This window comes from Octopus bimaculoides, chromosome 22 (assembly GCF_001194135.2).
Source record: "Octopus bimaculoides isolate UCB-OBI-ISO-001 chromosome 22, ASM119413v2, whole genome shotgun sequence".
In the NCBI taxonomy this organism is placed as follows: Eukaryota; Metazoa; Mollusca; class Cephalopoda; order Octopoda; family Octopodidae; genus Octopus; species Octopus bimaculoides.
The window spans coordinates 15083428-15103180 of record NC_069002.1 but is presented as its reverse complement, the minus strand read 5'-3'; the positions used below and the strand labels follow the sequence as shown (position 1 = coordinate 15103180).

Sequence of the window (19753 nt, the reverse complement as noted above, 5' to 3'; positions counted from 1 at the left end):
GTGTGTGTGTGTGTGTGTGTGTGTGTGTGTGTGTGTGTGTGTGTATGTGCGTATGACATTAACTGTCAAAGTCTTTCAAGGTATACCAATGCCTTGATCAATGAAACTCTAAACTATTGTATCTCATTTGAATATCATATCACTAATCAGGTTGTAGATGGAAGACAAAAGACATTCACACTATTATAGAATAAAACAAAGACGAATATAACAGTAAGTGTGTATTTAAATGACTGTCTTGACACAGCCAAGATACACTTGTAACTATTCACTATTTACGGGCTATTTTTTGTATCTCAAATTTTATTTTAATTGAATTGCAGAGTGAAACGTAATGAGTCATTGTATGATGGCTATTGTCCCACCAAAACTAAAACACCAACAGGGCAAGTTTTCTGCCAGTGTAACCAGAAACAGGCTGCCAAGTGTGGAGTTGACTATGATAAGATGACATGCCAACATCTAAGCAAATACAATAACATAAAGAAGAAGAAAGGCAAAGGTTTGTTGTGGTTTTCTCTTCATTCCTTCATGTTTCAGATATATAAAAAAAATGAAGATTAACCCTTTAGCACTCAGACGCAGGAGTGGCTGTGTGGTAAGTAGCTTGCTTACCAACCACATGGTTCCGGGTTCATTCCCACTGCGTGGCACCTTGGGCAAGTGTCTTCTACTATAGCCTTGGTCCGGCCAAAGCCTTGTGAGTGGATTTGGTAGACAGAAACTGAAAGAAGCCCGCCATATATATGTATATATATGTATGTGTGTTTGTGTGTCTGTGTTTGACCTCTCCCCCCATTGCTTGACAACCGATGCTGGTGTGTTTACATCTCCGTAACTTAGTGGTTCAGCAAAAGAAATCGATAGAATAAGTACTAGGCTTCCAAAGAATAAGTCCTGGGGTCAATTTGCTCGACTAAAAGGCGGTGCTCCAGCATGGCCGCAGTCAAATGACTGAAACAAGTAAAAGAGTGAAGAGTAAAGAGACTATTCTGTCAAATGTAATGCTTCCTTATTCAAATTGTTTTGAATTAATCATACATTATCTTCTGGCTTCAAAATTTTGATGATGTGATTGTTTATTCTTAGATTGACATTGTAGGGTAGGTGTGAGAGGCTGGATCTAGCCAATTAGACCATAAAACAGGGAGAATATTTGGCCAGATGTAGTCAGTTCAAATGCTAAATGGTTAAGAAGGAATTTTACTGTGACTTAGCAATTGTTAGAGCATAAAATAGAATGTTTTGCAATATTTATTCTGGAATCTAGGACTCCAAGTTCAAATCCTACCATAGTGAACCTTGCTTTCATCCTTTTGAAGTTGCTAATTAAAATAACTGTCTATGAGGTGAACTCTCAGAAGGATTAAAATGTCAGGGAAGAGACCTTGCAGTATTTGTCCTGGCTCTGTATTATGGGCTTAAATCGCACCATGACCTCATTGGTTAGTAGACTTGATCTGTTGTGCACTTTAACACCACTGACTGATACTCTGCTTGCGCTGACTGCAATCCAGTTTATTGCAGACATACTGCCAAGGTGTGGGGCTAGGTATTGAGTTTGAAGATATCTTCCACTCTTCCTCCTATCAATCCAGAGGCCACTGTGGAATACTCAGACACTTACATGTTAATTAATTCAATGAGCAGCTAATTCAGGTGATTGAATAACTCAATTCATTTGAGGTACATATTTATATGCGGTAGACTTAATTACTGAAATGTTAATTCAATGAGTCAGTAATTTTGTTGATCAAACAATTGAATATTGGCTGTGAAATCTGAGAGAAATCCATTTACAACATGCAAGATCTTGATGGAATTTTTCTAACACCACAATACACACATGCAAATAAGACCCAATTTGTTAACTGAAATGTGATGGACAAGAGCTTTGGAAGTAAACTAAACTAAATGGTCGACTGTATTTAATTTCAATGTTCAGTATTCAAAGTCCCAAAACTGTTAGAGGAACAGCCACTAGCATAGTTAGAGTGTGTGCCACCTGGGGCAGCCTTTCCATTTGCCACCCCCAGAACCCACAAAAAACATATATTGCCTTTAAAAGTGCCACCTGGAGCAGGCCGCCCCTACCCCACCACCAGCTATGCTAGTGGGAACAGCTTCTTCTTTCCCTCCCCTCTTTCTTCCCCTGCCCTCCTCCTCCTCCTCTTTCCCCTTCCTTCTTTGATTAGATTGACTCAATCTTATCAGTAAATATGTGGCCTTGTTCTAATGTAATAAATTAGTAATTAAGTTGGTGAAAGTATGTATTTTAATGAGCTTCAAATGTTAACAAGAAATAATTGTAACTGAGATAGGTTTTGGTTGTTACTGTGTGTGTGTGTGCGTGTGCGTGTGTTTATGTCTCCTTGCCATCGTTTGACAACTGACGCTGGTATATCTATGTCTCTGTAACTTTGCAGTTCAGCAAAAGAGAATGATAGAATAAGTACTAGGCTTACAAAGCATAAGTCCTGGTGTCAATTTCTTCGAGTAACACCCTTCAAGGCAGTGTCCCAGAATGGCTGCAGTCAAATGACTGAAAAAAAAAAAAAAAAGAATCAAACAAATCCCATTACAGACTGTCGTTCCATCGAGGAAGAATGTATTTACCAGAGAAACCAGGAAACCAGCCCTGTGCTCTTTATAGAATAATGTAGACTGCCATCATTTGGATTGTACTGATGGAATATCATTTGAGATTTTATTTAAATAGGTGTGTGCATGTGTATGTGCATATGTGCATGTGTTCATGTGTGTGTTTGTGTGTGCATGCACATATGCTATTTGTACATATCTAAGTGTTTGTATATTCTTATTTCAGGAGTAGATATCACTGAGAAGTTAATTGAAGAAAGTATTATGCCAGCCAAATGCATTGCACCTGAAGAGAAAGTACATTTTGAATTTGATAGTAACTATACATCACCAGTAAGTAATTCATTCTCTTTCTTCTTCTAATCCTCCTCATCATCATTATTATTATTATTATTATTATCATCTCTGGCTCCATCACCAGTGCCATCATTATCATCATCATCAATATTGTTCTTCAGGTGGGGTGGTCCAATGAAATAGAAATGAGTTAAATGTTGAAGATCAATAAAGTCACTTGTCCTCTCCCCAATAATATTCAGTCTTCTACCCAATGCAAGAAACTATATTTATTATTATTGAGTGAGAGAGGAGTGCATGCCGTCAAAGTGACACAGCGATACAAATATATGAAGCCCAGTATACCCATCTGGTAAGGGTACACCAGCCATATGCATCAGAGCCATATGTTCACGACATGGTGATCTCATACCAAGATAAACAGCACATGGCCATGCAGCTGGGCCCCAGTTAGAGTTTTCTTCAGGTCGAGTAACCCATCCTGCCCAAAGGGTCCCTGAATAAGGTTTGTTTAAGGATGATGAATGAAACACCCATGTTTCCAGGTGTGAACTATTCAAACCCAAAACTACATGGCTGTGATACTCTCCCACTACTTCTGCTCATGATCAGAGATGCACATATCGTCAGCCACCAAGGGACATGCTCAACCGGTTAAGGTCAAACAACTGGCAAGCAAATCTGTGTTATAGAGTAGAATATTTGTTGTGGCCTATCTTTTATGCCAAGACAAAACATACACATGATAACACTTCCAATTAATTAAGATAAGAAGCCATGAGAGCCACTGCCTGGTACTGCATCAGGGCGTTTATTATTGCTATTGGCAAGCTGGCAGAATTGTTGGCATGCTGGATGAAATGTTTAGTGGTATGTCACCCATTTTTTTCATTCTGAGTTCAAATTCCGAGGTCGACTTTGCCTTTCATCCTTTCAGGATCGGTGAAACAAGTACCAGTTGAGCACTGAGTTTGATGTAACTGACTTCACCCCACCCTTGAAATTGCAGGCCTTGCACCAAAACTTTAAATCCCTATTCTTATTATTCATTTAATGTCCCCTTTTCCACACCGGTATGAGTCAGAGGTATGATACAACAATTGATTTTATGTTGCACCAAAGAAGATTTGGAATGCTTAAAAATTCTGGCAGTTGGAGAAAGCATCAGGTATCCAAGGATTATTGTAACAGAATTACAACTTTTGAATTTTATTTCCTTCCCCAGTGGACTCGTCAACCCTGTTAATTTCACTATATGTCAGTGTTGAAGCCAGTCCTGGGACAATGAACTTTGTATCATCCAATAACAAATTTGAAAATAAGAAATCATCATTTCTTTTGGTTCTGAATATATTTTCGTTTTATAATGTGAACTGAAAGAAGACATACCGTCAAAATAATGTTCAATTTGATAAACAGGGCCAATTTGTATTATATTACATATTGGGGAAAAAAAATTATTATTTTTATACATGCTAAGAAACTTGCTTCCGAACCACATGGTTCTAGGCTCAATCTCACTGTGACACCTTGGGTAAGTGTCGTCTACTATAGCCTCAGACCAACCAAAGCCTTGTGAGCAGATTTGGCTAATGGAAACTGAAAGAAGCTTGTCATAGATATAAATATGTATATATATATTGTTGCTATTATGCAAAAGTGTCATAAGTCCAAAATGTTGCTTTTTCAGAAAATGGAAAAATGGTTTCACCATTCCATAGCAAAAACATTGTGCTACACTTTGACAATTTTTAATATCTTGGCATCTGAAGCAGCTGAAGATATGATAGTCTGACCAAAAGAACTGGCTATTGCAAGCAGAAAAAAATATTGAAAGAAATGCAATTAGCCAAATTTGGTCATACAACAGTTTAACATAACAACGATATGTGTAGATATATGTATGTATGTATGGAAGGTTTTCGGAGGACTGGAGAGATTATGTCTGGGTGGAGAATTATACGAGGTATAGTACTATACAGAATACCGAAAGGATCTTCACCTCTTACATCACACCTTTCTTCCTACTTCAATGCCGAGGTGGTATAATTTCCTGGGAGAGAAATAATTTTGCGGCTGAGGATAGCTTTACATTGTAAATTATACACATATTATATTATACACATATAAAGCTTGAAACACGTGTACTACGGAATCCTTTGTAGTTTTGTTGTTATTTTTTGGATTTACAATTTATGTATGTATGTATGTATGTATATTTATGTGTGTGCCTTTGTGTCTGTGTTTGTCCACCAACCATAGCTTGACAACCAATGTCAACATGTTTGGCATACTTAGCAGTTTGGCATACTGTCTGATAGAATAAGTACTAGGCTTTAAAAAATAAGTCCTGGGGATCGATGTATTTTGACTAAAATCCTTCAAGGCAGTGCTCCAGCATGGACACAGACAAATGACTGAAACAAATGAAAGACTAAAAGAATATATAACTATCTTATGTGTTACTGTATAACTACATTATCTGCTTTCAGGATGTTTCTTGGCCAACACCTTCAAACAAAACCAAAACAGAGGTTGAAGAGTTTTGTAAAACGAAGATTTTGTTTTCTACTGCTGGATCAAAATGTAAGAAGTTTGAAAATGTCAATGTTGAAACAACTATTGAGGGCTGTATTGAAGATGTACAGGTAAGAGACAGTGAAAGTCACACACTATCTAATCAAGCTGAGATTAAAATAATGGCTCACGCTTAGCACTTTATACTTTATAAATCAAATACTAGCATCATTGTGAAGGCACATGGCTCAGTGATTAGACTGTCGGGCTCACAATCATGAAGTAGTGAGTTTGATTACTGGACCAAGCTGGTTGTTGTGTTCTTGAACAAGACACTTTACTTCACGTTGCTCCAGTTCATTCAGTTGTAGAAATGAGTTGCAATGTCACTGGTGCCAAGCTGTATTGGCCTTTGCCTTTCTCTTGGATAACATCAGTAGTGTGGAGAAAGGAGGTTGGTATACATGGGCGACTGCCGGTCTTCCATGAACAACTTCAACTAGACTTGTTCCTCAGAAGGGAACTTTCTAGGTGTAATCCAATGGTCATTCATGATCGAAGGAGGGATCTTTACCCTTTTACTTGCATCATAATAGATGTAACATGGCTGAATTGTTAAAAAGTTTGCTTTACAACCACAAGGGCCTAAGTTCAATCCCATTATGCAACTCCTTGAGCAATTGTCATTTTCTATAGTTTTAAGTTTACTTAGTTCCACTGGGAGTGAATTTCAAAATATATATATAAAGGAATTTTTTATTTTTTTTATTTTTGTGAAGTATATGCAATTGACATTTTAATATAAGTGCTTCAAAATTACTGTTATTATGTAGGATTTTAAGTATTCTCTTTTTACAAGTGGATTTTCTAGAAATTTAAGCTTTGCAAGAGTTGTCGGCAAAATACTTTACCATATTTAGTTACATTACTGTACCTTTTGAGTTCAAATTCTGCCTCAATCACTATGCTTTGCTTTTTATCCTTCCTGGGTCAATAATAAAATATACTCATGATTGATGTAATTGATTCTTCCTCCTTCCAGAATGTTTGGTATTGTTCTCATGTTACGAATCTTTGTCTGTCATAGTTCAGTGGCTCTTAAAATAATGAACCTGTCATGTACCGGAAGGAATAAAGGGTTTAATGGTCCTTTTTTTTTAAAGATAATGCATGGCCTTTTTAATCTCAGAATCTGAATTTGCTTTCTTTTACAGCTAACCGACACATTTGACTGGGTCTCCGACGCAGTGGAAAACCTCAAAGAACAATGCCTAAATGAAATAGAAACCAATGTCACATTATGGGTGTCCACTAATGATACACTGGAAATCCCTGAGGAAATTTTTGACAACATTTGTATCAATGATTGCAATAACCATGGCAACTGTTCTCAGAGTAGGTTTGAGCTTTGGCAATCAGTTTTTAAACTCGCCTTGTTGAAATAGAATTTGTTTCGAATGCTATATATCATCATCATCGTTTAACGTTCGCTTTCCATGCTAGCATGGGTTGGACGATTTGACTGAGGACTGGTGAACCAGATGGCTACACCAGGCTCCAATCTGATTTGGCAGAGTTGTGTTAAATGATAAAATCTTGTGTTTATCATAATTTCCCCCATCATAATTTCAACGTATCATAACCAATAATATTGCTAGTTTCACTCATAGCCAAACCTCTATACTGGAAGCAGACTGGATGATGATAATCTACATGGCACTCTAAACTCAAACAGTAGCAGTCAAACATCAACGGTGATGGTTCAAAAGCCATGGACAAAAAGAATTGAAACAAACTAATTAATTAAAACTATTCTATTAATTTACTGTAATGCATGTCATATTGTATTTTTGTCCTTAATTGTAAATGTTTTATCTCCTCATTCTAGGTAATTGTATTTGTGAAAAAGACTGGTTTGGAGAAGATTGTTCAATATCTATTGCCCAACCTCCATCCGTTGAACAAGCAGAATTGACAAAATCCTGTTTAGTAAATGCTTCTGATTGTTACATTCGTCTAAGAGGTTCAAGGTTTTCTGGATCATCTGAAATGACTTGCACTATTTATAAAATTAACGTAAGAAATAGCTTCATTTGAATTTTGGTGGTGGTTTTGTTTTTGCTTTGTTTTGTCATTTTCTTTTACTATGAGTAAAGAAATTCTTTGGGGAATATTAAACTCTAGGAGGCCCTACTGGTTTAAAAGAAGATTTTGATAAGTAAATATGGAATTGGTTTTTGGAAAGCATTTTACTTCATATGAAATGACTTGCACTATTTATAAAATTAACGTAAGAAATAGCTTCATTTGAATTTTGGTGGTGGTTTTGTTTTTGCTTTGTTTTGTCATTTTCGTTTACTATGAGTAAAGAAATTCTTTGGGGAATATTAAACTCTAGGAGGCCCTACTGGTTTAAAAGAAGTTTTTGATAAGTAAATATGGAATTGGTTTTTGGAAAGCATTTTACTTCATGAGAGATCTAGACTTTGGATTCTTATTTATACCAAATACAAAAATGTTGGGAATTGAAATTGCATGTTAACGATGGTATATTATAATTAAAACCTTAGTGAAAAGTACTGTAAATCTGTTATATATTTAAAGTCTTTGTAAAATCACTATAAAACTTAAAAATCATTGACAGGTGCCAACTTGGTGGTGTGGCAAGAAGCTTGCTTTCCAACCACATGGTTCCAGGTTCAGTCACACTGTGTGGCACCTTGGGCAAATGTCTTCTACAATAGCCTCAAGCTAACCAAAGCCTTAGTATATATGGTAGACAGAAACTGAAAGAAGCCCGTCGTGTGTGTGTGTGTGTGTGTGTGTGTATGTCTGTGTTTGCCACTACATCATCACTTGACAACAGATGCTGGTGTGTTTATTTCCCTGTAACTTAGCAGTTCAACAAAAAGAGAACAATAGAATAAGTACTAAGCTTACAAAGAATAAGTCGTAGGGTTGATTTCTTCAACTAAAAAAGCCGTTAAGGCAGTGCTCCAGCATGGCTGCAGTCAAATGACTGAAACAAGTAAAAGAATTTTAAAAAATGATCAATCAGTTTATTTAAGCCTTTCGCAACTGACTTTAGTTGAATGAACAGCTGACTCCTGTATTCAATTACATTGTCAATCATCATCAAGATCCCTTAACTGATGCAGCTAGTCCTTGGGGGTCTCACTCCAGATAATGTCACTACTGGTCTCTGTTCTCTGTCATGCGGAGCAGAGTCAGTGTTGTCACCTGTCCAGTCATTTATGTTGTCAGACCAGGATTTTTCTTTGTCTGCCTCTCTTCCACCTTCCCTGAACTGTGCCCAGAAGAATGATTTTGGGCAGGAAGTTGTTGTAGGACATATGACCAAACCATGCAAGCTTCCATTTTTTTACCTGTGCAAGGAATGGCTCCTGTCTGCCAGTGTATTTGTTGACTTGCCATTTAACAAAGCTGTTCCTTTCGTGCTCAGTGTACAGAATGTGTGATAGCCCTCTGAAGCACTTGTGCTCAACTGCCTGGATTCTTTGCTTCATGTCAGCTGTAAGAGTCACACTCATACAGAAGGATTGAAGTCACCAGAGTTTTATACAATCGTTGCCAGTGCCCCTGGACTGGCTCTTGTGCACATAAAATACACCATTTTGAGCGTGGCTGTTGCCAGTACTGCCTGACTGGCCTTTGTGCAGGTGACATGTAAAAGCACCCACTACACTCTCAGAGTGGTTGGCGTTAGGAAGGGCATCCAGCCGTAGAAACTCTGCCAAATCAGATTGGAGCCTGGTGTAGCCATCTGGTTTCACCAGTCCTCAGTCAAATCGTCCAACCCATGCCAGCATGGAAAGCGGACATTAAACGATGATGATGATGAATCTCATTGGAAAACTAATGCAATAGATTTTCCATATGTTGTTCAGTTTTGTCATGGGAGCAGAGACTAAGCTGAGTCTTGTTGTTAACTCCCTTCGAGATCTGCTATCTTTGGTCAAAGTGAGTCCTAGGTACTTGAAGGTGTCCACTTCATCAAGTTTTTTTTCCATTCAGCATGAAATTGGTTGTTATGTTTTGGTTGTTACCATTAATCAGGATTTTTACTCTTTTCTGGGCTGATCTCCATCCTGTATGCTCCTGATATTTTTTCCAGTCTTGTGATGCACTTGTGTACTTCTGCTTTGCTGCTTCTTAACAGGTCAAAATCATCAGCAAACATTTGATGTCAAAAATGGGGAAAATAAATGTTGTCAGTAGCTTAATCTTGGACAGTGATGGTCTGTGAAACATTTGTGAGATTTAGACAATGTAATACTAGTGTGTGTTAAGCGATGGTCAGTGTAATACAGGTGAATATTGAGAGATGGACAATGTGACTCGATCTAGATTTGGGGATGGTCAGTATAATGCTGGGGTGAATACTGAGCTGTGAGCACTGTGATATTTGTGAGAACTGACCTATGGATAGCATTCTAATGGCAAACATAGAACTGTAAACATTGTGACATTGGTAGGAACTGTGTTGGATAAAAGTTTATTTAATTAAAATCAAATGGAAAACTTTCATTAGTCTCTAGTAAGAAGAAACAGTTAAAATATTGAGATATGGAGTTGTTGTTGTTTCTGTTGTTGTTGTTGTTGTTTCTGTTGTTGTTGTTGTTGGTGGTGAGGTTATTGTTCTCTCACCTCTTCTGTTCTTCTCTTTCCAGGAAAATCTCAGCGGTACTAAATATGTGGAAGAGAAGAAACTTGTTTATGTGTCGAGTGAGGAGGCACTGTGCCAACTTCCAGGCTATGGTTTATTCAATATCTCTATCAGGAATTTTGCCAATAGTTCAATCACAATTGTCACTGTTGTGTATTATGATGGAAACTGCAAGACTTGTGACTTGAAATTTAGATGCCAAGACCGAGTAAGTAAAATAAGCACACAGCAAGTCATCATCAGGAACTGTTTGATACTGAATGTTTTTAAAGTTGTATTGGTGGAATGGCAGAAATACTAGGCTATCACACTAAATACACAGTTGGCCAAAAGTCACCTGACAGTAAACCAAGATTTCATAAATACTATCAGTAATTCTGTATTGACTTGAATGGAAAAATGTGTCACTCAAGAAGGACTGCAGGTGGAACTATTTTCATGACATTTCATATTTAGATACTTCTATTAAATTCATTCAGTTGTTAAACATAAATAAATCTTGGAATTAAATGGGTTTGACTTACTGTCAGGTGACTTTTGGCCAACCCTGTATTTCATGGTATTTAGTTGCATATCTTCATGTTTTGAATTCAAATACTAAGATCAAGAGAAGAATTTTTATGGAAGCACTTTCATTTTCCTCCGCTTTTCAAACATACATGTTATATAAACTAAAGTTTTCTCTGTTGTTATCCATAGAGCAGTAACTGTATTCAGTAGTGGTGGTCATTATTTCTGATTTAGTTTTGGATTGAAAATCGTTATGGAATACTCATCAACTGACTTTCATAATTTTCTTCTTTAATTTTGGAAAAGTAGAATACCTTGATTTCCCATTCACACAGAAATCTAAATATTTATTACATGGAACATTTCTCGCTAATGGATCATTGATTTGTTGTTTAAGTACCCTGACTCAGTTTAACAAATTTTCATTGAAATACTTCTCATTGTATTGTAGATATATATATAATGTAGTAGATTAGAGCTACTTGTTTTGTAATTCATATTTGTACTAAGCTGGAATTCTTTCTCATCCTTGAACTTTTTGATTTCACTCTGTTCAATATAATCATATACTCACAACAAACATTGTTACCTGTATAATTTCTTCTTCCAAAGTAAATTTCAGCATTGTTAAGAGACTTTGATGGTTTGGTGGTTGTCTTTGATTATTTATAAGTGTCAACTTCAAAGTTATCATTTGGCAGAATGAACTCAGAACCAATTTACACAGGTTTCAATGTGATGTATAGTAAATTGCTTAATTATTGAGTGTTTAGGTGTAATTTTAACTCTGTTTGAAAATCCTTAAATATGATGTATGGAAGTCCTTAAAACTGAGAGCCAGTCTATTTGGATCTATAAATTTTTGGTAATCCATAAAAGTTGCTTGTTTCTACTTGAAAATTACATAGTCCAGCTTGTTCCAGTCTACTTTGCAAAGTTATTATTTGTAAACAACAAATCAAAGATCAATTTGTTAAAAATATTCCATGTAATAAACATTTAGACATTTATGTGGGTGGAAAATTCAAAATATTCTCTCTTCTTTTTCAAAATAAAGGAAGAAGGTGATCAATTTGGAAAACTGGAGAAGAATTTAACAATTACTACTCAGCAGGCTACAACCTAGCACTATTCTGTTTTTTCCTTTGAAAAACTGAAGCCTGCAAAAATTTTTACATAAAAATTCCCTTTTTCTTTTCATAATTTTTAAGTTAAAAAAGAAATTCACATGCACACATACACATATACACACACATGCATGCATGCATATTCACACACACAAGTGCACACATATTTCTGTACGCATGCACACACATACATATGCATAAATATATGTTGGACTTTTGTACAGCACCATATAGTTATATACACACTTGTGTGTGTGTGTGTGTGTGTGTTTGTATACAGACATATTTAATACATTTGTGTACACATGGATGTGTGAAGACCTTTCACTTTGGAAATAGTCTTCTATAAAAAATTTTCCTCGTAGGCAATATGTGTGAAAACATTTCATTAGGCTATAAATGATACCATATATATATATATGTGTGTGTGTGTGTGTGTGTGTGTGTGTGTGTGTGTGTGTGTATGTATATATATACAGGGTGGTGCAAAAGTAGTTGTATATATATATTTTTTTTTATTCAAAAAACATTATACAATGTTAGTCCCATAAATGCTCAAAATGTCCACCTTGTACATTGACACATTCTTGGAGTCTATCAGCCACACTGTGATACTCACAACAACACAGGTCCAGGTCAGTTTTGATTTCCAGTCAGGCCTCTGTAATGAACCTATGTAGTTGAGGCAGAGTGCATGATTTTCTCTAGAATACCTCTTTTTCACAATACCTCAGAAAAAAAAAAAAATCCATGGGCATTAGGTCTGGGGAACGGGGCAGCCATTCAATGCTTCCACATCACCTAATCCACCTCCCTGGGAATGTTTCACTGAGGAAATTATGCACATGAAATGCATAACGAGGTTGTGCCCCAATCTGTTGGAATAATACATCACCAAAGTTGGGTATAGCCTGCATTGTGGGCATCAAAGGTGTGTGTTGGGGGTGTGGGGGTGTCATACCAGTAAACACAGCTACGCCAGTTGACATGACCTGATAACTTAAAACAGGCCTCATCTGACCAAACAACCTTGTCAACAAACTGCAGGTTTCTATGAATCTAATTCAGCATGACTTCTGTGAACTCCAAATGACAATTTGGATTATCCTCTGTTAAGTGTTGCAGAAGTCTAGGTCGGTATGGTTTGAAGTTCAGTTTTGACATGAGACATCCAAGGGACCTTCGTGAGATGCCCAACTCAGCTGATGTTCATCTGGTAGACTTCTTAGGGCTATTCACAAAAGTCAACGCTACCTGCATTGAGTTTTCCTTCGTGGTAATAGTTCAAGGACGTCCAGATTTCGTGGCATTCTTTACTGAACTTGTCTCTTTAAATTTGTCTATCATTTTGTAAATTGCCTGTTCACTTCTGGAGCACGGTTTTCACATTTTCAGATTTCCAATAACTCTTTAGGATTCACTTTCTTTACTTGTCTGTCAGCTTGCCCACCATCATGCTTCACTGTCCTATAAAAATAAAAATATACCACAGTTAGCCTACTTTTTGAATAAAAAATATACAACTGTTAGCCTACTTTTTGAATAAAATATACTTTGGACCACCCTGTATATATATATATATATATATATATATATATATATATATATATGTAAGTATTAAAGCTACCATTGGTTTTATGTTAAGAAAAATATCTTAATATCTTAACATGAAACCAATGGTAGCCTTAATACATAAATAAAACATATTATCCACCAATGCAGTGTTGAGCATTCATTCTCATTGTTCAACATTAACCTGTATATATAATATATATATATATATATATATATATATATGTATATATAAAGAGAGAGAGAGAGAGATGTACACACACATACATAGTGCAATAGAGTTTTAAAATGATCTTGTTAATTACACAATCCTTCATCATTTCAAAATGTTTCTTCTTTCTCTCCAAAATCAGGAAGATGTTTGTCGAATCAATGACAAATGCTATCCCCAAGGCGTCATTAACCCAGAGAGTCCTACTTTATACTGTGATATAACATTTTCTAAGACCCAATGGACTCAAATACGATGTAAATATCAATGTTTTTTCTTTATATTCTTTTTTTGGAATGATATTGTAGTAGGGTATGTGTGAGAGGTGAGATCTAAATGCTAAAGAGATGCAGATGCAATAATTATCTTCTTATTTACCTTCTACCACTACTCATTTATTAGTTTCAATTGAGTTGTCTGCGGCCACACTGGGTTTCAATTCACATCCTTGTAATGTCTCCATTTTAGTTTTTATTAATTAAAAGTCAAAAGGTAGCACATTACCAAATCATGACTGATTATTTTCAGCATTTTTCTCTGTGCTTACATTGACTGAATAGTATATTGATTTCAATGCCTGGGTTAACACCACCATTTGGTCCTTAGGAACCGATAGCATAGTTTACTTTGTTATAATATTTATGTGAAGTCTCCAGTGCAAGAAAACCATTCTCCCTACCACTCACCTTGTAGTTCTTGACTAAAAGACGAAAAAGGGTCGAGAGGACTGAGTAGCAACTATGAACGTTTGTGTATGGCCCCCAAGCTGGGAGTTGGGAGAAAAGGGGAGAAGAAATTGGACACATGGGTCAAATGGTTGCAATAGAGTGGGCTCATCTAAAGGCTTTGATAGACCAAATGATACTGTAATGAGAGGAGAAATAAAATAGAATGGTACTGTAAATGAAATAGAGAATGTAACAAGATGATGCCATAATGAAATAGATGCAGTTACCGTCTGGTCAGATTCCTGATCTGAACGCTTGCAATAGAGAAGGGCTTTGTTAAAAGTTCCTAACGGCAAGGTGATGACATTAATCCAGTTTTTTTGTGTTTTTTTATAATGACTCCAAAGGGTAAAGGATAAAGACCCCCTTCGTCATGAATGACCATTGGATTTCACCTAGAAAGTTATCCTCCAAGACACATATCTGGGCAAGGTTGTTTATTGAAGACCAGCAGTCACCTATGAATACCAGTCTCCCCTTTCCATGGCAGACTGATATAGCTTGGCAAAAACCAATACAGTTTGGCAACAGTGACATCACAACTCATTTCTACAGCCCAGTGAACTGGAGTATCACCACCACCACCACAACCACTACTACGGTGGCAGCAGTTAAAGCATCAGATATGATACCATGTAGTGTCTGCTCTTGGCCTTTGTTCTGACATGAATGCCAAACTGTATCAACCTGAAGGTGGTACCCTTTCCCTTGAACAATAGCAATAATGATGGGCAGAGAAAAGAATTGCTTGCCTGAGCAACTGCCAGGCTTCCACAAATATAACTTGCAAAGGCTTGTGTATGCAGGTATAGATACCTAGCCAGCCATGGTGGATGGAGACCCCAGATATTTTAGGTTTTAGTTGTTCATTTTAAATTATGTTCATTTTAGATTATGTGTTTCTGCATATTTTCATTGTTCATTTTGAATTATGTTTTCTGTATATTTTCCTTTTAAATTATATTTTCTGCATATTTTCATTTTAAATTATGTTTTCTGCATGTTTTCATTGTTTTTTTTTTCTCTTTTGCAGCAGATAAAATTACTTTTATAAATTTCCAGTTTCTGGAGATTAAAGGTAATATACTATATCTACCATCAAATAACACCATTTCCGTTATTGGACAACCACAGTTGGTTCCAGGAAAAAGAAATGAATTAATGCTGGTACTTGATGGCAAAAATGAATACCTGAGTCTTCCTTACACAAATCTTTGCTTATTTAACCCTAACCTATGTTCTTATGGTATTACACATTCATTTACGTTGTCTCTGCTTACTTTCAAAGAAAATACTTATATCTTCACCACATGTGGAAACAAAGATACATATAATGGTTTCAGTTTTTACTATGGAAGCGAAGAGCTGGTGTTTTCTGTCTCCACAACAACCCATGTTTATAAAGCTAAAATAGTTGATATTGACCAAGAAATGTATAAACAAGAAAATGAATACCATCTTTCATGGTCAGCAGAAGCAGGAGCAACTGTTTTTATGAATGGAAAAATTGTTTCCAAGTCATTATCTTTGAAAAGGAATAAGGCTATGGTTAATTACAACAGCTGTCCACTGACAATTGGAAGAGATGCCATGGATTCAAAACTATATACCAATATGAAAATTGGAAACTGGAGAATATATTTTGCAACAAGGACAATGCTTCTAAAACTGGGATTCCTTTTAGGTATTTATAAATCTATATTCTTTATTTATTTATTTTGTTGCTGCTTTCAGTCAATGATGTTTGGCAATGATGGCTCATCTCTTTCAAGCATTTAATAGGATAAGTCCATCATTCATCCATGCTCTTATTTCAGGCTGGTACACATGTTATTGTTCTCTTTATTAAGCTGAAGATTTAATTTTGTCTTTCATCACAGTTTCGACACTCAGGTAAATCTTTCCAACAACAACAACAAAAATTCTTACACAGGTATGGTTGTGTGGTAAGAAGCTTGCTTCCCAACCACATGGTTCTCGGTTCAGTCCCACTGTGTGGCACTTCGAGCAAGTGTCTTCTACTATAGCCTTGGGCTGACCAAAGCCTTGTATGTGGATTTGGTAGACGGAAACTGAAAGAAGCCTGTTGTATATGTATATATTTATGTGTACATGTCCCCTCCATCACAACTTGACAACTAAATGTTGGTGTGTTTATATCCCTGTAACTTAGTGGTTCAGCAAAAGAACCTGATAGAATAAGTGCTAGGTTTACAATGTAAAGTCCTGGGGTCAATTTCTTCGACTCAAAACCCCTTTAAGGCAGTGCTCCAGTATAGCTACAATCAAATGACTGAAAAAAGTAGAAGAATAAAAGAATACATTTACCATGTCACATTAGATATTGGATATAAATATGGTGAAGAGTTGAAATAGTTTGTCTTTTCCGCAATCAACACAAATGTTATTGAAACTATATTTAAAAAGGAAAAAAAAAAAATACTGGCTTTCTTTTTTAACATTGGTATTAAATTCTTTGTCTATATGACTTTACCACCAGTTTCAAAGTCTGAAGGCCAATTTCTATATTTTCTTCTCCAGGATTGCCTGAAATCACAACTGAGCCAGCATTAAAACTCCATTATGATTCTGATACTGAAAAGGTTAATTTCACTTGTGAGTTCCCTCTTGTACAAGGTTATGATGTCCAATACATTGTTACCTGGTGGATTAATGGCGAAATGAAATTTCAAGATCTATCAGCAGCATCAGGTATTAGTGTTATAAGACCTGGCACCTTCTCATACAACAGTCAGGTAAATATTGGAAACAGTTTCTTATTTTTTGATTTCTCAAGAATTTCTGAAGATTTTATTGTAACAAGTCTACAGAATACTTCAGATAGTCATTACTTAGTAGGCGCGGTCCCAGGAATTTTTTGAAGGGAAGACACAATGTCAGAAGGGAATACATACAATTTCAGAAGAAAAGAGCATAATAATATTATTTAAAAGGGCACACTGCCTTTCTTAAGGTGGAATGGGGGCACGTGCCCCTCCCCACAGCAGGGATCCAGCCCTGCTTAGTTTATTATTAATCCTCGCAGTGTTCCAAGTGATTTCTGCTGCTAATAACACCAGTCATGTTACATTGCGTAAAAGAGAAAGTCTACTTGACTGGACAAACTTCATTCCATTGTTTGTGTTTATTCGGGGAAATAAGAAGGTATACAGGAATGAATATAATAGGAGAAAAACACAGAGTAACAATGGAGGAAACATCTGGTTCAAATGAATAATCTCTTCTATCTTTTGGCACTCCGTCACTTATGACGTCGAGGGTTCCAGTTGATCTGATCAACAGAACAGCCTGCTCGTGAAATTAATGTGCAAGTAGCTGAGCACTCCACAGACATGTGTACCCTTAACGTAGTTCTCGGGGATATTCAACGTGACACAGTGTGATAAGGCTGACCCTTTGAATTACAGGCACAACAGAAACAGGAAGAAAGAGTGAGAGAAAGTTGTGGTGAAAGAGTACAGCAGGGTTCGCCACCATCCCCTGCCAGAGCCTCGTAGAGCTTTTAGGTGTTTTCGCTCAATAAACACTCACAACGCTCGGTCTAGGAATCGAAACTGTGATCCTATGACCGCAAGTCCGCTCCCTAACCACTGGGCCATTGCGCCTCCATAATCTCTTCTATATGTATACAGTATCCAGATAAAGAGAGAGAGAGATAAAAAAATTATGCTATATGCCACAAATGAATTTAGTAATTCTATATCAAAAAATGTTTAGTTTGCCTATGAGTTAGTGTTGATATGTTTAATGTAAAACTGGCACTTTGTCAGTTATGATGACAAGGGTTCCAGTTGATCTGATCAATTGAACAGCCTGCTCGTGAAATTAATGTGCAAGTGGCTGAGCATTCCACAGACACTTGCACCCTTAGCATAGTTCTCAGGGAGATTCAGCATGACACAGAGTCACATAATTAATGTAGTGGGTACTAAACAGCTAATTAGAAACTACTATTGCATAAATAAGGAGCAATAGTAGTCAATGGCAAGTACATATACTGTATAATCTATTTTGCAAAATATTGGAGACAATTCCAGACATGTCTCAGTCTTATTACATATGATCTCATCAGCAAAATATAGAAATTCACTCTGCTTGTTAAAGTTGTGTTGAATTATTTCATAAAATGTTTATCATCTTGATATCCTGCTAAAAGAATTATTTGCTTTGAAAATATCTGATTCTTATTCAATAGTATGGTTGTATATATTTTCTCCAGATCCAATGCCGTGTTGCAGTATGTTTGCGTGAGAATTGTCAAGGAACCCTGGGCAAAAAGAAAGTTAGCAACATCATCAAAGTTTCAATTGAGGTAAACAGTTTCTAAACATCATAAAACACAATAAGCATTACTACATGAAGCTGTAATGATATTTTGTAACAATCTGTTGCAAAACAGTAATAATAATAATAATAATCTTTTCTACTATAGGCACAAGGCCTGAAACGGGGGTGGGATAGTCAATTACATTGACCCCTGTGTTTGCTTTTAACGTATGCCCATCCCCTCTTATTTTGAGAAATGGTCTACTTCAGACTATATTGTTCCAGATTCCAAAACAGATTCCATCACATGCCAGGGGGAAAGATTTTGTGGATAATGCAGTTTCACACCTCTCCTTAAAAAATGCATTAAATGGGAGATTGGGGGTGGTGATGGTGGTGGTTGGGAGGGGTAAATTTTTTTTGGCATATTTCTAATCTCAAACATCTAAACCATAGGAATCTAAATAAAAAAGACTTTTCAAAAAAATGCATTTTTCAAGGAGAGGTGCGAAACTGCATTAGCCCCAAGATTTCTAATATGATATCGGCACAGGCATGATTGTGTAGTACAAAGTGTATTTCCAAATCACATGGTTCCATGTTCAGTCCCACAGTGTGGTACCTTGGGTAAGCATCTCCCATCTTGAGCTGACCAAAACCTTGTGAATGGATTCAATAGAAACTGAAAGAAGCCCGTGTGTGTACGTGTTTGTCTGTCTGTTTGTTCCCCCCCCACCACCATTTGACAGCCAGTTTTGGAGTGTATATGTCTCTGCAACTTTGCAGTTTGACAAAAGTGATTGATAGAATAAGTATCAGGCTCAAAAAATTAATTAGTGCTGAGGTTGATTGATTTGACTAAAAATTGTTCAAGGTAGTGCTCCATCCTGACCACAGTCTGATGACTGAAACAAGTAAAAGATAAAAGATAAACTTGATTCATGTGTTACAACAAATTTTGGAGATAACTAAGAATTTGGGAGTATTTAGTAAAATAACTGATCTTCTCAATATTAAGATATATCAAGAATATATAGGAATGGCTGTGTGGTAAGTAGCTTGCTTACAAACCACATGGTTCCGGGTTCAGTCCCACTGCGTGGCACCTTGGGCAAGTGTTTTCTACTATACCCTCGGGCTGACCAAAGCCTTGTGAGTGGATTTGGTAGATGGAAACTGAAAGAAGCCCGTCGTATACATGTATATATATATATAT

At 36.5% G+C, this 19753-nt stretch overlaps 1 protein-coding gene across 1 annotated transcript in view; it reads left to right on the top strand.

Annotated features, from left to right (window-relative positions):
* The window catches only part of LOC106880038 (uncharacterized), a 456507-nt gene that overhangs the window by 288205 nt on the left and 148549 nt on the right, over window positions 1-19753 (top strand). The window contains exons 124-133 of the mRNA XM_014929839.2: window positions 324-502; window positions 2828-2934; window positions 5391-5546; window positions 6630-6810; window positions 7304-7491; window positions 10107-10310; window positions 13665-13779; window positions 15284-15934; window positions 16792-17006; window positions 18491-18583. Of these exons, the coding sequence (XP_014785325.2) occupies window positions 324-502; window positions 2828-2934; window positions 5391-5546; window positions 6630-6810; window positions 7304-7491; window positions 10107-10310; window positions 13665-13779; window positions 15284-15934; window positions 16792-17006; window positions 18491-18583 (2089 nt within the window). The remainder of the gene's footprint in view (window positions 1-323; window positions 503-2827; window positions 2935-5390; window positions 5547-6629; window positions 6811-7303; window positions 7492-10106; window positions 10311-13664; window positions 13780-15283; window positions 15935-16791; window positions 17007-18490; window positions 18584-19753) is intronic.